The sequence below is a fragment of the Artemia sp. Qi Xiang Cuo genome, chromosome 10 (assembly GCF_049724085.1).
Source record: "Artemia sp. Qi Xiang Cuo chromosome 10, ASM4972408v1, whole genome shotgun sequence".
NCBI classification, from domain to species: Eukaryota; Metazoa; Arthropoda; class Branchiopoda; order Anostraca; family Artemiidae; genus Artemia; species Artemia sp. Qi Xiang Cuo.
In genome coordinates, this window is record NC_142803.1 from 42,210,579 (window position 1) to 42,230,417 (window position 19,839).

Sequence of the window (19,839 nt, forward strand, 5' to 3'; positions counted from 1 at the left end):
CAATAGCCTTACCTGTAGTGAAGCATTTTTCTACTCGTATGTTTCCCGAATATTTAACACGTACCATTTTTCCACATCATCCAACAAAACCCAATTCCTCCTAGCATTTTTTAAACTAAAAAGTTACTCCCTCCTCCCTCACAAGAATCAGAAAAACACAATAGCCATATCTGTAGTGAAGCATTTTTCTACTCGTAAACAAATTTTTTAAACTAAAAAGCTACCCCCACCTACTACAGAATGTTCATAAAGACGCAAAAGAGTGCTTTCTTTGCTAATAAAAAAAATTTATGATATTCAGAAATATCTGTGGGGGTCAAAGATATTTAAACTCATGGTCGGGGTGGGGGGGAGATTAACATTTTAATATCTCTGACATACACTTTTACGGTGTTGAAAATGTCACAAAGACTAATTCATTAACCTAAAGAAAGAAGGTTTTATTTTCTATGTGAAATAACCATTATTTTTTAAAGTTAAAAAAAAACATGTTAATTTTTTTACCCCCTTCTCAAAACTCAATTCCCCCTAGACTTATTTAAGCTAAATACTTGCCTCCACCCCCCACCCACAGAACGTTCTTTCTCTGAGGGGGGCAGAGAAATTTAAAACAATGGTCGGGGGTGGGGGGAGATTAACATTTTAATATCTCTGACATACACTTTTACGGTGTTGAAAAATGGCAAAAGGAAAATACTTAAAAAAAACAAAAAAAGTTGGATAGAAATAGTTAGAAGCTAGAAGTGAAAATACTCACATTTCCAAATTCAGACTGCTGTTGAGTGCCGTCCGTTTATTGCATAGATGTGGTGGCGATGTCACTGGCTTGTACAGGTGAGCCAGTGGGGCTCCCCATCATGTGAGCAACTATCCATTCTCTTCAGCTTTCTACCTGGCTGCATAGGAGTTGGCACTGGTGAGTTTTGAGCAGGCAGCGTCGGTCTGGAATGGATGTGAGTGACCCCCAATGGACCGCCTATCTCCACTTGTTGTATTGGAGCAACGCCGTTAGTCTTAGCTCTCTTTTCCAGGGGAGGGTAATTGTAGGAATCCTCTTCCTTAAAAAGAAGGCAAAATTTAGCATGGAAAAAACAATTCCCTTTTTACAGAAGAAAAAATTAGTCTGCACAAAGAATCCCCTCTAACCACACAGAATCATGGGACAGTGTCTCTCTCAAACCCCGTAAAGCTCTTTTAAAAGATACAAGAATTACTTATTTAACACAAAAATTTCGTTTTTAACGGATACCAAGTAAAGAAAAACCGTGTTAGAATTGATTCATTGCCCTCTTCCCTATCATATATTTTTATAAAAACCTCTTAATCATCTGTGAAATCCGTTTAGTTTCATCAAATGTAATTGAAAAATATATGTCTAATTTGATCAAAAAACAAACTCTTTTGTCAATGAGCCTTGAATTACACACATCCGTCTTTTTTTTTGTTTTCTTAATCCCGATAAGACGCATGCCAAATGTTGTTTTGGAATCAACCCCTCTTTGGTAACATGTTGAACACAGATGGTTTTATTTAGAGCGGAAAAAAGACAGTACATTTTAAACACACGATTGGAAAAGGATATGTTTGAACGAAAACGAAGTAGAACTACAGAATTATGTGCCTACCAGAGCAATGAAAAAGGTAGTTTTTTGTTTGACATAATAGAAAAAAGCATGCTTTGCCTTTTCTATCGAGTATACACGTCATACTTTAAGCTTTTTTTTGTTGGACGGCGATTGAGTCCCCCTTAAATTTGAATTTACTAGTAAAAAGATTTTTTTTTTTTGAAATAAAGAATGAAAGTGTACTCACATTGAAAATAGAAATATCCATTGTTTCAGAGTTAATAAAATCCAGTGTACTATGCTCTATAAGCTAATATATAACGAAGATTAAATTCAAAAGCATGAACATTTTATACGGGGTTTCAATGACTAATTGTTAAGCAATTCTCTGATTGGCTGCCTAAAAAACAGGTGTCAGCTCGAAAAAAAACCCACCCTGGTTTAAACAAAAATTGGTGTTGAAACAAATTTGTCCGGGGAATCCCCCGTTCATACTGCTATCTTTTTTGCAATGTTTAGGAACAGGCGGGGAATCCCCACTCCTTTGGAATGGTACCAACAGGACATAAGCAAATAGCACATAGTTTTATAACATGTTTAATCACGTGTAGAGGTTCCCATTGAATAACAATGGAAGGAACATAGAATAGCATGGAAGGGAACATAAACCCCCAGAATAGCATAGGAAGGAAAATAAACCCCCAGAATAGCATAGGAAGGAACATAAACCCCCAGAATAGCATAGGAAGGAACATAAACCCCCAGAATAGCATAGGAAGGAACATAAACCCCCAGAAATGGAATGTACTACTCTACTGTCAAGGTGCTGTTTCTTCCCCTTCACTCTTCAATAATGGAGTTCTTGATGCACAGTCAGCTGTTCCCACATACTTCATCTTTGCCGGTCTTGATTTATCTCTCGTATGTTATGCAGACGACATTCTGAATGTGAGCCGCACTATCCAGCGCATAAGCGAGATTTTCGCAACGCTACAATCTGAGTATGCAAAACTAGGTCTTCAGTTCAATGCTGAAAAGTCCCAAGTTGTATTCTTCAATTGGAAGCAAGCGTCGCCTAAGGATATTCCTCTCGGAAATAGTAGGATTAAGCCAGTAGATCATATCACCTACCTCGGTCTTCCCATTGTTTTGTCAGTAATGCACACGCGACAACTATTAATTGCTCACATTGAGCGTTGAGTTGGGTTATTATATGTTTCTTTTGTAACTAATAAGTTACGGTTCAACTGCCATCTTCTCTCGAAACTTTTTAACTCTTTCGCTCTACCACATTATCTGTGCATATCGCCGTTTTAGAAAATGCTCACAAATTCTGACAAGTCAAAAATTCGTTCAGTTTTCTTCCGGTTCGCAAAATTTTTTTTATGTTTTCCCTCTTGGACGCGCAATTCTTATCTGATTAGAAAATTCAGCATTGCTGACCCCATTATAGCTGTGGAAAAGCAAATTCGTGCTTATAATTCCCGCTTAATGAAGTTGAATCATCCCTGGTCGTCAGTATTGGCCCATTAGTTAAGATGTATTTGTTGTGTTTTTTTTTTTTTTTTTTTAAGTGTTTATTTTCGCGCTTAGTGTAATTGTTGCAGTTTTTAAAATTACTGATGATTTATTCTCTTTTCGTATGAGTCCAATTTAAGTGACGCTGGTTATTCTCAATTTTGGTGTCAATTTTTTTTTTTATAATATATTGCGTATATTACTAATAATAGAGTTGTTTATTAATTATCGGTTGTTCGTAGTGCTAGCTACCGCTGGCACCACTGTTCGTCGGTGTTTTGCCACCAGTGTTATAATGGTAGGCCCCAACGCCACTGGCGCGGTAATATACGGGTGTCACCACTTATTGGAGGGGAAAGCCCTGGCCCCAAATTATAATGCTATGCCCGTGTCTACCACACCGGTTCTGCAAATATCAGGTTTGGTAATACCCTATTAACAGTATACCCTGTCCCAGGGTATGGTAATGCGGTCGAGTGGTCAAAGAGCTACTTTCTAATACCAAATGTACCTGCCTTGGGTTACGGCTAGAAAATCTCTAAATTCTCTCCTTGGAGGTAACAAACCTCCCTGTCCATATTATAATGAAGGTACCTCGCAACTCTATTCTTACCCTGCCTGGGTTACGGAAAATAGTACACAGTTTGTAGAAAATACCTTACTTGTATTCTTCCAAAAGGGTCACATATAACAATAGAAATATCCTTCCCCACACGGGGTCAAAACGCAGACTCTTTCCCCAAACGGGGTCAAAACATAGACTAAAAAAAAATAATATTTTACACACCACTGTTCATATGGGTGGACCTTCGCTTGGCCCAGCCAATCAGCTACATCCCCATTCAAACCCAATTGTACCTCTTAGATTTATCTTTCAATGACTCCCAACCAGGAAGTATAAAAATAACCTTGGTTCAAAGCTTACCTATTGCAAAACCACTATCGCTTAGTAACGGAATTTAACCTGTATTTTGAAATTATACTATAAGCAAATGTAATTAAGAAAACGAAAACAGGTCATTTATCTGAAAGGAAAAGAAACAGGGGTGAAACCCCAACATCGGTTCTTTTAAGAATATTGCTTTAAGTAAAGTTGTAAAAGGATTATTGATTGAATAATTTCCTTGTTTCTGTTATTTATGTATATCGGGATAAATGAATCATTTGTTGAGAGTGTTCTGAATTCAAGACCATCGGGCGCGCAATTGTTTTTTAAATTTTTTTAATGTTTGTTTTAAAATTTAAAATAGTTAATTTTATTATATAATGTATATATTTTTTAATTAACTTTTGATTGTTTTTTTTTTTTTTAACAATTACGGCTTGATGCAATGATGTTCATATTATTTATGTTTGTTCAGTATTTAGGAGCCTAAAAAAAAAGAAGAAAAGAAACATGTCGTGTATACTCGTGTACCTACAGAGCAGTGTATAATTGTGTTTTTCTTTCTCGTTTTGTGTAATTTGTTTTAAGTGCTGATTTAGATCTTAGCTCCAGCGTTCTTCACTACAAACCACATGTATAACTCCTAAGTTTATATGTATTGCTTTTGTTTGTTTTGCTTATTGATCCGTCTTTTCCTTTTTTTGTATGACGGGTTTTCCAATAAATAATAATAATAATAATAATATGCGAGATTAAAGAGAGAAAAAAAATGAGTTTTCAAAGAAAATGTCTAGTGAGAAATATTTTCCATTGACGTTGATTAGGAAATTAGGAATTTGTTCAGAGTTTGCTGAATAATAATTTGTATTTACAATTTCTCTTCTTAAAAATCATAGGCAGCGCGCTAGTGCTGCCTAAAAAGGGCACTAGTGCCTAGTGGCCAAACTATAAAGTCTTAAAAAACGAAAAGATTTAAAGTGTTATTTTCTTTTTCCCTGAAAAGATTGTGTCAATATAAAACGAACAGAAATTAATTAAAAAAACTTTTTCCACAAAATAAGTTTTTCAAAGAAAAGTAAAGAACTCCATTAAACAAAAAATGAGCAAAAATAAAATCAAATAATCTACCAAGCTCGAGTTTGCTGAATAATAATTTGTATTTACAATTTCTCTTCTTAAAAATCATAGGCAGCGCGAGTGCTGCCTAAGTAAAGAACGATGTGGGTACAATGTGTTGTTTTTTGGTTTTTTTTTTCTCCATACCCGGGCACTTCGTATCGAAGGAGTTGTCGTAGAAAGTTCGAAAAGGGATAATTCGATTGCAAATTGGAGTGGCTAGTGCCATTTTTTATAGTCGAAAGTGTTTAGCGGACAACAAGCCCCCCCCCCACGCCCATCATTGCCCCAAACACATCCAATCAAAATTTTGAGATAGCCATTTTGTTCAGCGTAGTTGATTTCCAAATAGATAATATCTTTTTGAGGAGGACACTTCCCCACAACCCTCAGGGCAAGGGCTTTAAGTTATGCCCTGGGGGTGTATAAGGTTTTTATAGAAGGCGTTGTTGTAGAAACTTCAAAAAAGGAACATTCGATTTGAAATTCAAAGGGCTAGTGCCCTTTTTAACAGTTGAAAGTGGTTGGAGGGCAACCAGCCCCCCCCCCCCACGCCCATCATTCCCCGAAAGACATCCAATAAAATTTTGAGATAGCCATTTTGTTCAGCGTAGTTGATTTACAGATAGAAAATATGTTTTGGAGAAAAATACTCCCCCACCACCCTCGGAGCAAGGTTTTTAACCTATAGCCTGGGGCCATATAAGGTTTTTAGAGAACGAATTGTCATAGAAAATTCAAAAAAGGCTCATTTGATTGGAAATAGAAAGGGCTGATGCCCTTTTTAATAGTCGAAAGTGATTGGAGGGCAACTAATCCCCATTCCACTCCGACCCTCCCACTTGCCCATTATGTTTAAAAACTAACTGTTGCCTCAATATTAAATCAAAATGCACTGTGATAATGCTAATTCCCAATAAGGCATCTCAGCAGTATCCTAAGAACGACTGAGGGTATTATGTTCAAACTTTCGAAGCTACTTCTGCTCTTAAAATTTAACCAAATCAAAATAGTGTAAGTGTATCAAAGCTGTCAAAGAAAGTAAACAGATTTTTTGTTAATGGTATCAAGTTTTCCGTTTCAGGTCAACTAGAGGAGGTATGAAACTATGTTAAACAGTACTATATGCGTCCAGATTTTTAAAATGGTGTATGTTGTTAAAAATTCCTGAAAATTTTTCTCCAGCATACAAATAGCAGGCCAAACTATAAAGTCTTTTAAAACGAAAAGATTTAAAGTGTTATTTTCTTTTTCCCTGAAAAGACTGTGTTAATATAAAACGAACAGAAATTAATTAAAAAAACTTTTTCCACAAAATAAGTTTTTCAAAGAAAAGCAAAGAACTCCATCAAACAAAAAATGAGCAAAAATAAAATCAAAAATCTACCAAGCTCTAAACTACCACAAATCTGCATCGATAAACAAATGAAACCCAAAGCGAACAGAAATTAAATAAATAACCGAGTCAAACTCAAAACGAGCAGAAATTAACATAAGTTGGGCGCAAAACCCCTATGCCTTCCCAAGGCCAGAACAAAATTTGCACTTTACTGAAAAAAATATAAATGTTTTTACTTTTATAATTTTAATAAATCAAATAATTTTAGCATTTTGATTACTAAATTTCAGTATATGCATATTAAACTGACAATGCGCATTCCTTTGTATTTTTTTCAGTAAAGTGCAAATTTTTTTCTGGTCTTGGTAAGGCATAGGGGTTTTGAGCCCAACTTATGTTAATTTCTGCTCGTTTTGAGTTTGACTCGGTTATTTATTTTAATTTATGTTCGTTTTGGGTTTCATTTATTTATCGATGCTGATTTGTGGTTGTTTCGAGCTTGGTAGATTATTTTATTTTATTTTTGCTCATTTTTTGTTTAATGTAGTTCTTTATTTTTCTTTGAAAAACTTATTTTGTGGAAAAAGTTTTTTAATTAATTTTGGAAAAAAAGCCAGACTCCTCAAAAAAGGTTAGCATGATACTAAAGAATTCACACATAGATATTCTATGATTAATTCGAAAGCTAATGTTTACACATACATGCTTGTTATAAAAATATAAGAAGCATATTTTTGAAATCACCATCGTTCAACCATCGTTGTCATGGTAACAACAGTCGCTGCAACCTTGTAAATACTCAACCACGACCCAAATTCACTGAAATTTAAAACTATATTTTCAAATAAAGCGTCCAATAAGACAAAATTTGTTGTTGACAGTGACGTGGATATGGTGACGTATGTCATAATTCAAATAGAGAATGATTTTTAATTACAAAAACAAATTTTTGAAAATCATGGTTGCAGCTGTAAATGGCAAAATTCAGATCACTGAGAAATTAATCTGGAGACTGAAAACTAACAAAAAGGATGTCGAACCAAAAACTGTCCGGTGACAAAAAAGTCTGAATCTCCAATATTTCAGGAATGGCTACTATTGCCCGAATTAAATTCAGGAGTAAATTGTTAGTTTGAAAATCAATATTTGGGAATCCCAAAGAGACTAAAGCTCCTCAAAAATGGTAATAGATTGAACCAAAAAGTATACCGTTGGAATCGTCATGGTCAAGAACCTTCAACTTGGAGGCTAAGAGCCCCCTGTCGTGAAATTCATAGGAAATCGTCTAAATCCTGAACAAAATGTTAATTGTCCCTGGAAAACAAGGAAATTCGCGATTTTGCATGGATAGGATTTCTATGTTAGAAGGTAACGTCGTAGAAAAGGAACATAACCCTCAAAACTAAAATGAAAGAAAGGTCTGAAAACTGTGTCTGAACAATGTGACTACAAGGGCAACACCATCGGCACAGCCCCTAGAGCAAGGGTCCTATTGTCCAAATAACCTCTTTAAAATAGAGCACTCGTAGTTGCATTTTAATAGAAAGATTAGCATTTTAAACTTTTTGAAATCAGTCGTAGAAAAGAAATATAACCCTCAACATTAAAACGAAAGAAAGGTCTGAAAACGTGGGTCACTGTAAGGGTAACAAGATTGGCACAGCTCCAAGGGCAAGGAGCATATTATCCAAATAGCCTCTTTAAAACAGAGCCCTGGTAGATACATTTCAATAGAAAGATGAGCATTTTAAACTTTTTTGAAGTCAGTCGTAAAAATATTTTTAATTTGCATGATTGGAGGGCCGAATTAAATTTTTTTGGCCCTTGTCACATCCGACCCCCACCCAAGTTCCACAACAATTGAAAATTTGCATCTTTTTCAACTCCCAACCCTCTGGATATCCATTAAGGGTAGTTTAAAATAATTAAAAGTTAAAAATCTTTTAGGCGCAGTCAATGGCGCATGTTAATTGCTCTTCGTGCAATCACGGCTGGAATGGTGGCTGGGATCATCATGATCACCATCCTTCAATGGGCTATCCAATGCAGTATCCGTGGGATATGGGAATGAGACGTACACCATCAACCCTCAGCATGCCCGGAAGACCTGGTCGAGAGATGATGATGCCTGGCTCGTGGCATCACCCATCCCATATGATGTATCCAATTCATCCGGGGTAATTTTTTCATATTAATTCAATTTTTAGATTTAACCACTTAATTTTATAGGCTTAATTTCCCCAGATGGAGGAACCATGCTGAAGAAAGCGTAAAATGATCCTCTAGAATTTAGTGGATCTGAGGGGACATCGATACTTCAATCTTATCTGTTGCAATTTCTGTTTTTTCTAAGCTTAACTCTATTAGTCATTGCAATCTCTGTTTGTTTGATATTCTTTATTCAAAGTAATATCGGTTAGTTTTAAGTTTGATTAGTTATTCATATTGATTTTCATGCCCCTTAGGTTTGATGTGTTCATTCGTCGTAATTTCTGTTTGTTGCAGGTTTTAATACCACTCTTTGCTTAAAAAAAAAAAAAACATATTCTGGAAACCCTCTCTCTAAATTAATTTATGTTTGTGTTATATTTGAGTTGCACTATGTGTTAATTGTGTGAATATTTGTAAAGTTGACTCTTTAAGCCTCTTACTCGCAGTTGTACTTGCAGTAGAGCCAGACATTTACGCCTCATTTGGCATCAAAACAAAGCTCCTGAATGAGAGTCTCCCATGATGACAGGTCTTGTGCCTAGCTTTAGCCAGCGCTCGTACCATCTTTGGCCGGATTTGTGAAAACCCCCAGCAAGCTCCAGATCTTGCTTAAATAACGACCACAAATATTATTGCTGTCCTCTTTTTTTCTACGCTATGTTGTATATGTTTAGCGTATAAGTATATGTTTAGCGGAAAGATGGCCGGAGCGACTTGAAATGTGGCCAGGCCAGCGGAGCCAGTGGAGCTTGATGATGCTTAAGGTTCTTTCATTCATCATTGGATTTCGATTCACCATTGGATCTCGTTGTTTGAAGTCTGATCTGACATCCGGATGCGTAAAATTGAACGCAGGCAATGGTGGTCAAAACTTCTAGAGCGTGCCCCTGAGCTACTTTGATGGGTCACTATTAAACATTATAGAGTAGAACTGCCCTCCCTGTCGACTTATATATGATTATTTTTGTCCGCAATCTCTTCTCTCGACGGACTCAAAGATCCTTGCGAATAGAAACCGCTTGAGCACTAGATATTCTTATGTTAAAATCTTGATCGTATCCTCCCTTCGCATCCACCTCGGATGTGTGATAGACGAAACTGTAAATCTTCTCAATTGGGAGACCACTAGGGCTGAGTTGGTAGTCTTCTGTGAAATTCAAATCAATAACCTTTATTTCTTCTTATTTATCCGTAGGCTGAGACTGACTGAGAAATGTGCTACTTCGTCAAGAATTAGCGTGAGAAGACGTACGTCGTCTACGCTGTCAAGATCTGTCAAGTTGACGTTACGACAAACTATTAATCTTTAAAATTTCTGAAGAGTATGGTTGAGGATCCAATTGATACGGTAATTAAAGAGGACTGGCAAGAGTATACAGGTTTGTTTCACATCCCACTCCATGTCGATGAGTAGCAGCTGTTCAGCATTGGCTCTAATTCGGGATGTACACCCTTAGTAATATAATTCCAAGGTGTTGACAAATTTTTGTGGTATGTTATCTTCAACGAGCATCTTCCACAAGGTTTTTCGTTCAAATGAATCAAAAGTGGCAACTTAGTCTTTGAATATGTTGCTGAAGGTCTTCTGATGCCAGAAGGGACCCAACACCACACATCGTGGGGTAGGCGGCCCTCACCCATCCGCACCATGTAACCCCAATATCGCCATCGCTTAGTCATAATTCTATCCATCACGAGTGGCTGCTTTGTCTTTTCACGTATAGAAGCGTTACTGATCTTATCAGTATACTAGATATCAAGCATGCGCCGAAGACAGATTTTCTCAAAACCATGGACTCGCTTTTCCAGCTGCTTAGTCAACGCCCAAGATTCACAGCCATACATTAATACGGAAACGATGCTATTATTGAAAAGCCGGAGCTTGAGCTTTAGGAAGTATTCTAGATTCCTCCACACATTTCTTAGTTTATTGAAGGCACTTCCTGCGCATGCGTGTGGTAATTTCCCGCTCAAGACTACAATTACATTTAGTGACACTACCAAGGTGTTTGAACTCTTCAACCTCCTCTAGTACATCAGATCCAACTTCGAGCGATGGGCAGGTAGGGTATTGACGTAGTTTTGTATAGCTCTTGTTTTCTGTGCACTGATTGATAGACCAATTGGCTCAGTAATGCTTTAGAGTGCAGTTATATTATTCTCTAGCCCCTCTTTTAAATGAGATAGGAGGGTTATTTCATCAGCAAAATCACCGTCACAGAATGTGTGGTTTTGAGTCAGCTGAATTCCACCTTTGAAACTACATATTCGAAGCACATAGTCGATGAGAAAAGCAAATAACACTGGGGAGAGGATACATCCTTGGCGGACACAAAATTTCACACTGAACCATTCGGTAGGGTCTCAATCATCACTCCGTGCAACACATAACTGATTCTCGTATAGCATGACAATCACACAAACAATTTTGTCGGGGAATCCATAATAACGTAGTATTTTCCATAGTGAGTCTCTGTGGACCGAGTCAAACGCTTTCGAAAAGTCAATGAAGGCAATAATAATCTCAGTCTGGCATTCGTTTGCTTCTTCTATGAATACCCTCAAAATGAATATCAAATCAGCGCAAGATCTCCCTGGTCGAAACCCACGTTGCTCATCTCTTAGTATTGCGTCGACTTTTGACTGAATGCGTTCAGTAGTACTTGGCAGAAAATTTTACTCCCTACAGACTGCAGAGTGATACCTCGCCAGTTATTACCGTCGCTTGTCCTGCCTTTCTTAAAGACCTTGACAATAACCCCTTTCTTTCAATCGATGGGAATATTTGAGTTGCCCATATCATAGGCAGCGTGCTAGCGCTGCCTAAGCAAAGAACGATGTGGGGACTATGTGTTGTTTTTTTTTGTTTTTTTCTCCATACCCTGGCACTTCGTATCGAAGGAGTCGTCGTAGAAACTTCGAAAAGGGCTCACTCGATTGGAAATTGGAGTGGCTAGTGTCCTTTTTAATAGTCTAACGTGATTGGAGGGAAACTAGCCCCCCCCCCATGCCCATCATTCCCCCAAACATCCAATCAAAATTTTGGGATAGATATTTTGTTCAGCGTAGTTGATTTCCAGATGGATAATATGTTGTTGAGGAGGACACTCACTTACAACCCTCGGGACAAGGGTTGTAAGTTATGCCCTGGGGGTATATAAGGTTTTTATAGAAGGCGTTGTCGTAGAAACTTCAAAAAAAGCTGATTCGATTTGAAATTCAAAGGGCTGGTGCCCTTTTTAACTGTCGAAAGGGATTGGAGGGTGACTAGCCCCCCTCCCACGCCCATCATTCCCCCAAACACATCCAATCAAAATTTTGAGATAGCCATTTTGTTCAGCGTAGTTGATGTCCAGATAGAAAATATGTTTTTGAGGAGGACACTTCCCCCTAACCCTCGGGACTCGGGTTTTAAGTTCTGCCCTGGGGGCATATAATGTTTTTATAGAAGGCGTTGTCGTAGAAACTTCAAAAATGGCTCATTCGAATTGAAATTCAAAGGGCCTGTGCCCTTTGTACTAGTTGAAAGTGATTGGACGGTAAATAACTCCCCTCTCACGCCCACCTTTTCCCCAAACACATCCAATCAAAATTTTGAGATAGCCATTTGACTCAACGTAGTTTTAAGTTCTGGAAATTAGGTCTTTGAGGATGACAACCCCCTCATAGCCCTCGGGACAAGGATTGTAAGTTATGCCCTGGGGGCATATAGTTTCTATAGAACGCGTTGTCGTAGAAACTTCAAAAAGGGCTCATTCGATTAGAAATTGAAATGGCTTGTGCCCTTTTTAATAGTCGTAAGTAATTGGAAGGCAAGTAAAGCCCCTTCCACGCCCACCATTTCCCCAAACACATCCAATAAAATTTTAGAGATAGCCAGTTTGTTCCACGCAGTTAAAGTTCAGGAAATTATACATTTGAGCATGACACGCCCCCCGGAGTCTGCAGATCAACTGTCGTAGCTTAAGCCCTACGAGCATGTAAGCTTTTATTGAAATCTTTAGTGCGAAAACTTTAAGAAGGATTTATTATACTGGAAACTGTAAGGTCTAGTGCCCTTTTTAATAGTCGAAAGTTAAACAACTAGCCTAGTCGAAAAACAACTAGCCCCCCTCTCTCGCCCACCTTTTCCCCTAACACATCCAATCAAAATTTTTAGATAGCCATTTTGTTCAGTGTTGTGGATTTCCAGATATAATTATGTTTTTGAGGAGGACATTCCCCCACAGCCCTTAGGGCAAGGGTTGTAAATTATGCCCTGGGGGCATATAAGGTTTTTACTGAACGCGTCGTAGAAACTTCAAAAAGGGCTCATTCGATTGGAAATTGAATGGCTTGTGCCCTTTTTAATAGTCAAAAGTGATTGGAACGCAACTAACACCCCTTCCACGCCCACCATTTCCCCAAACATATCCAATCAAAATTTTTAGATAGCCATTTTATTCAACACAGTTGAGAGTTTTAGAAATTAGGTCTTTAAGGATGACAACCCATCCCCCCCACAACCCTCAAGGCAAGGATTTTAAGTTATGCCCTGGTAGCAAGTAAGGTTTTTATTGAAAGCGATGTTGTAAAAACATCCAAAACGGATCATTCAATTGAAAATTGAAAGGGCTAGTGCCCTTTTAATAGTCAAAAGTGATTGAAGGGCAACTAACCCCCCTCTCACGCCCAGCATTTCCCTAAATACATCCAATCAAAATTTTGAGTTATCAATTTTGTTCAACGTAGTCGAAAGTTCTAGAATTTAAGTCTTTAAGGATCATAACCCCATCAGAGCCTTCAGTGCAAGGGCTGTAAGTTATGTCCTGGGGGCACATAAGGTTTATATAGAAAGTTCTTCTAGAAATTTCAAAAGGGGCTCATTTTATTGGAAATTGAAATTGCCCTTTTTAATAGTCGAAAGTGAGTGGAGAGTAATTACCCCCCCCCCCTTCTCACGCCCACCATTTCCTCAAACACATTCAATCAAAGTTTAGAGATAACCATTTTGTTCAACGTAGTTTAAAGCTCTCGAAATTATGTATTTAAGGATGACAGACCCCCCACAGTCCCCAGGGCAAAGGTTGTAATTTATGCCCTTGGGGCATACCTGCCCCTGGGGGCAGGTTTTTAATGATAGAGTTGTCGTAAAAACTTCAAAAGGGGCTCATTCAATTGGAAATTGAGAGGGCTAGTGCACTTTTTAATAGTTGAAAGTGATTGGACGGTAACTAACCCCTATCTCACACTCAACATTCCCTCAATCACATCCAATCAAAGTTTTCAGATTTGCCATTTTGTTATCTCAAATGTTTGTTATCTATCTTGGTTATCTCAAAATTTTGATTGGATGTGTCTGGGAAAGTGGTGGGTGTGAGAGGGCCGTTAGTCTTTCTCCAATCACTTTCAACTATTAAAAAAGGCACTAGCCCTTTCCAATTCCAATCAAATAAGCCCTTTTGAAATTTCTAAGGCATAGCTTTCAATAAAACGTTATATGTCCTCAGAGGATAGCTTACAACCTTTGCCCTGACGGCTGGGAGGGGGGTTGTCATCCTCACAGACCTAATTTCCCCTAAGACCTAAAACTCCTATGCCTTCCCAAGGCCAGAACATAATTTGCACTTTACTTAAAAAAATATAAATGTTTTACCTTTATAACTTTAATAAATCAAATAATATTAAGATTTTGATTACTAAATATCAGTGTATGTATATTAAACTGACAATGCACATTTATTTGTATTTTTTTTTAGTAAAGTGTAAATTATGTTCTGGCCTTGGGAAGGCATAGGGATTTTGAGCCCAACTTATGTTAATTTCTGCTCGTTTTGAGTTTGACTCGGTTATTTATTGTAATTTCTGTTCGTTTTGGGTTTCATTTATTTATCGATGCTGATTTGCGGTAATTTCACGCTTCGTAGATTATTTGATTTGATTTTTGCTCATTTTTTGTTTAATAGGGTTCTTTACTTTTCTTTGAAAAACTTACTGTGTGGAAAAAGTTTTTTTAATTAATCTGAGAAAGAGCCATATGAAGGGGCTCGGCAATGACTTCTGCACCATACTTCAAAAGTTCAGGCTGTAAGCCATCAACTCCTGTAGCTTTGCCATTCTCAAGCTTATACAATACTGTCATGACTTCAAGCAGGCTTATAGGTTCTTCGCTTATGTCAAGTTGTAGGAACGGTAGCTAAGCATGAGGGGATACAGGGTTTGTAGGTGGCGGAGAGTTTAGGACCTCATTGAAGTATTCTTTCCACCTCTTATCAGTGTCTTCCTTTTTGTAAGAAGTTTGCCTGCCTTACTTTCAATCGCAGGTGCCGGCTTTCTGAAATCTCCAGTTATTTCCTTTGTGAAAAGGAAGACTGTCTGACTGTCGCTCTTGCTGGTGGCTGCCTCTGCGTCAGCTGTATTTATTTCAAGAAAGACCCGTTTGTCAGCTCTGGTAGACCGCTTTACGGCCTTGTGGGGTTCCTTATATTTAGATTTCAAAAAATCTTTCGACTCTACAGTGGACAGTATGATTTTGGCTTCTTTTCGGTCATTCATAAGTTTCCAAGTCCCTACAGGAGACTTATGTCGTCTGAGTTTTCAGGTGGCATTGTTGATTTCGTCAAGGTGTGGCGGAGACGTGTTTATAATTTATATAGATGACGTGTTTTCTGCTTCTACAGTCGCATTTACCTTGGGGTTAGAATTTGGCTGAATCACATTTTCTATCGGTCAACTTTTTGAGTACAATCGGTTATGGTACAATCGGTTATGGTACAATCGGTTATTGAGTACAATCGGTCTTGTATGTCTTTGATAAACAGCAGCTTCTTAAAAATTTTATATGTGCGTCTAGAGTCGTGGTTTTGCGCTGCGTTTTGTAGTTTGTTAGCTACTTCTTCCTAGTGATGGGTGCAGTTTTTTCTTACGCTTTGCTCGATGCGCTTTCTCAGTTCAGCTCTCTGCTGTTTGCCCAGGTGGCTAGAAGCATATCTCTGTTCAACATCTCTAGGTATTTTAAGCCTCCCTACTTAAAAACGAAAATGCTGGATTGTAATTTAAGTTTTAGGCAAAATTTAAATATTCAGTCAAAATTTTTATTTATTCTTAATTTTATGCAATCGTTGTTGATAATATACTCCTTATAAATCCCGGAGTGGACGAGGGGAGGTATTTCAAATATACGGATAGAAAGTTTGCAAATTTTTTAATCTTCAGTGGGATTGAAACCACAGTGACTATTAGTCTGTGGACACCCTTAGAAATTGACACAACTTATTCCATAATTTTATTAAAAGAGTGTTTTTATCTTTTCATATGGTGTAACGGATAGTGTTTAAATAAATACATTATTTAAACATGCCAATTGTCGCATGTTTAAATGTCACATTGTCATTTGTTGAAAGTGTTTTGTTGGATGTCTTTAAACAGAATCAAGTTTTTGCCTGTTATAAAAGTGTTTCTTTTTTTAAGGAAAATTTAATTCTGTTCTATTTTAATAAAGTACTGAAAATAAAAACACTTTTGAAAATAAGTGTTTAAAACACTGAAAATAAAAACACTTTTACCTGTTGAAGTTCAAGCAGTATAAGTGTTTTAGCCCATCTTAGGTCTATTTGTATGAGAAAATCAAAATTTTCTAAAAAAAGGTCTGATTGACTTAAAATTAGGAAATATTTCGGGCATTATTACATTTCTGTCGGTGTTTCCCGCGTTGAATAAACAGAACAGATAAATAAAACCTATTAATTCAATTTGACAATAATTTTCTTTCTTAAAAGCAAAAAAAATTAATAACAAGCTTATTCCAGAAGCCAAATATCAGAGGCAAAGCTTAGCATTGCCTAGAGTAAAGGCCATACGGCTCCAATGTTTTATCATTATGTTTTCCCCAGAGACATTTCACATGGAAGGGGTCGTCGTATAAACTTCGAAGGGAGCTAATTTGAATCACGATTAGAAGTTTAATTGCCCCTTTTAAGAGTCAAAAGTGATCGGAGGGTCCCATAAAAATTTTGAGATAACCATTTTGTTTGAAAATAGTTCAAAGATCATCCAACAAAACTCTGGTGTCAACACTCCCCCCCCCCCCCAGGGCCCGGGGGCAGGTGTTTTAAGTTATGCCCTGGGGTTATATATGGTTCATGTGGAAGGGAGTCCATTTGATTGAAAATTGAAAGTCCTGGTTCACTTTTTAAGAGTCAAAAGAGATCAAAGGGTAACTAGCCCCCCCCCGTCTTTTCCCCCAAAAACCATCTGATAAGTACTTTGAGATAGCAGTTTTTTTTTTTTTAAATAGTCGAAAGATTATATAACGGAAACTCCGAGGTCGACACAACCCCCCAAGGCTCAGGGGCAGGCCTTGTAGGTTATGCCCTGGGGACATAGGGCATATATGGTTCTTATGGAAGGAATGCTCGTAAAAACTTCAGAGAGGAATAATTTGATTGGAAATTGAAAGCTCTAGTTTATTTGATTAAGAGTCAAAAGAAATTGGAGGGCAACTAGCCCTCCCCAACGCCCTTTTTTCCCCAAAATACATCCGATAAATTTTTTGTGATAGCCATTTTTGTTAAAAATAGTTCAAAGTTCAGATAAAAAAAAACTCCGGCGTCGAAAAAAATCCCCCAGGGCCCGTGGGCAGGTGTTGTAAGTTATCCCCTGGGGGCATATATGGTTCCTATAGAAGGGATGCTTGTATACACTTTAGAGAGGGCTCATTTTATTTGAAATTAAAAGTTCTAGTTCACTTTTTAAGAGTCAAAAGAGATCCGAGAGCAACTGACCCCCATGTCCTTTTCCCCCCAAACTCATCCAATAAAGATTTTGAGATACCCAATTGTTAAAAATAGTTCAAAGGTCAGATAATAAAAACTCCGGTGGCGACACACCCCCCCCCCAAGGTTCGATGGAAGGCATTGTAAGTTATACCCTGGGAGCTTATATGGTTCTTATGGGAGGAATGCTCGTTTAAAATTCAGAGAAGGCTCATTCGATTGGAAATTGAAAGTTCTAGTTCACTTTTTAAGAGTCAAAAGAGATTCGAAGGCACCTACCCCCCCCCCTTGCCCTCCCACGCCCTTATCTCCCGAACCCAACCGATAAAAATTTTGAGATAGCCATTTTGTTAAAAATAGTTTAAAGTCGAGATAACAAAAACTCCGGTGTTGACAAAATCTCCCAGGGCCTGGTGGCAGGCGTTGTAAGTTATACCCTGGGGCCATATATGGTTCTTGTGGAAGGGATGCTCGTATAAACTTCAGAGAGGGCTCATTTGATTGGAAATTGAAAATTCTAGTTCGCTTTTTAAGAATCAAAAGAGATCCGAGAGCAACTAGCCCCCCCCCCTTGCCCTTTTCCCCCCAAATCCATCTAATAAAAATTATGAGATACCCATTTTGTTAAAAATGGTTCAAAGGTCAGATAAAAAAAACTCCGGTTACGACACAAGCCCCTCCCCCCCCAGGGCCCGGGGGAAGGCGTTGTAAGTTGTACCCTGGGGGCATATATGGTTCTTATGGAAGGAATGCTCGTATAAAATTCAGATACGGCTCATTTGATTTGAAATTGAAAGTTCTAGGTCACTTTTTAAGAGTCAAAAGAGATTCGAGGGCACCTACCCCCCTTGCCCTCCCACGCCCTTTCCTCCCTAAACCCAACCGATACAAGTTGATATGTGGTTCTTGTGGTTATTATGGAAGGGATGCTTCCATAAAAACTTCTGAGAGGGCTCATTTGATTAGAAATTGAAAGTTCTAGTTTACTATTTAAGAGTTAAAAGAGATCGGAGGGCAACTAGCCCCTCCCACGCTCTTTTTCCCCAGATGTATCCGATAAAACTTTTGAGATAGCCATTTTGTTAAAAATAGTTCAAATCTTACATAACAAAAACTCCAGTGTCGACAAAATTCCCCAGGTCCCGGGGGCAGGCGTTATAAATTATACCCTGGGGGAATATAGTTCGTGTGGAAGGGATGCTCGTACAAACTTCAGAGAGGGCTCATTTGTTTGGAAATTAAAAGTTCTAGTTCACTTTTTGAGTGTCAAAAGAGATCCGATTGCAACTAGCCCCCCCCTCCAATGCCTTTTTTCACTAAACCCATCATATAAAAATTTCGAGATAACCATTTTGTTAAAAATAGTTCAAAGCTCAGATAACAAAACTCCGGTGTCGAAACAGCCCCCCAGGGCCCGGGGGAAGGCATTGTAAGTTAAGCCCTGGGGGCATATATGGTTCTTATGAAAGGGATGCTTGTCGAGAGAAGACTCATTCGGTTGGAAATTGGAAGTTCTAGTTCACTTTTTAAGAGTCAAAAGAGATCCGAGGGCAACTAGCCCCCACCCTCTTTCCCCTTTTTTCTCCAAACCCAACTAATACAAATTTTGAGATAACTTTTGTGTTAAAAAATAGTTCAAAGGTCAGATAAGAAAAACTCTGGTGTTGACATAACCCCCCAGGACCCAGGAGCAGGCATTATAAATTATGTGTTTGGGGGATATATGGATCTTATGAAAAGGATGCTCGTATAAGCTTTAAAGAGTGCTCATTTGATTGGAAATTGAAAGTTTCTAGTTCACTTTTTAAGAGTTAAAAGAGATCGGAGGGTAATCATCCCTCCTCCACACGCCCTTTTTTCCCCAAACCCATCCGATACAAAATTTTTGGAAGCCATCTTTTTAAAATAGTTCAAAGGTCAGATAAAAAAAACTCCGGCTTCAACACAGCCCCTCAGGCCCCGGGGGCAGGCGTTGTAAGTTATGCCCTGTGGGCGTATGTGGCTCTTATGGAAGGGATGCTCGTATAAACTTAAGAGACGGCTCATTTGATTGGAAATTGAATGTTCTAGTTTTCTTTTTAAGACTCAAAAGAGATCCGAGGGCAACTAATCCCCCCCCCATACCCATTTTTACCAAACCCATCTGTTAAGAATTTTGAGATAGCCATTTTGTTAAAAAGAGTTCAAAGGTCATATAAGAAAAACTTTGGTGTCGACACAACCCCACAGGGCCCGGAGGAAGGCGTCGTATTTTATGCCCTGAGGACTCATTTGATGGAAAATTGGAAGTTCTAGTTCACTTTTTAAGAGTCAATAGAGATATAAGGGCAACTAGTCCCCCCTTCCACGCCCTTTTACGCCAAAACCATCCGATAAAAATTTTGAGATTGCCGTTTCTTTTAAAAATAGTTCAAATATAGTTCAAACATCAGATAACAAAAACTCTTAGGT

The 19,839-nt window shown here is 38.1% G+C and overlaps 1 protein-coding gene across 1 annotated transcript in view; it reads left to right on the forward strand.

Moving 5' to 3' along the window:
- Nucleotides 1–19,839, forward strand: part of LOC148947778 (uncharacterized) — a 192,139-nt gene that overhangs the window by 52,387 nt on the left and 119,913 nt on the right. The window contains exon 6 of the mRNA XM_089096007.1: nucleotides 8,372–8,601. Within this exon, the coding sequence (XP_088952133.1) occupies nucleotides 8,372–8,601 (230 nt within the window). The remainder of the gene's footprint in view (nucleotides 1–8,371; nucleotides 8,602–19,839) is intronic.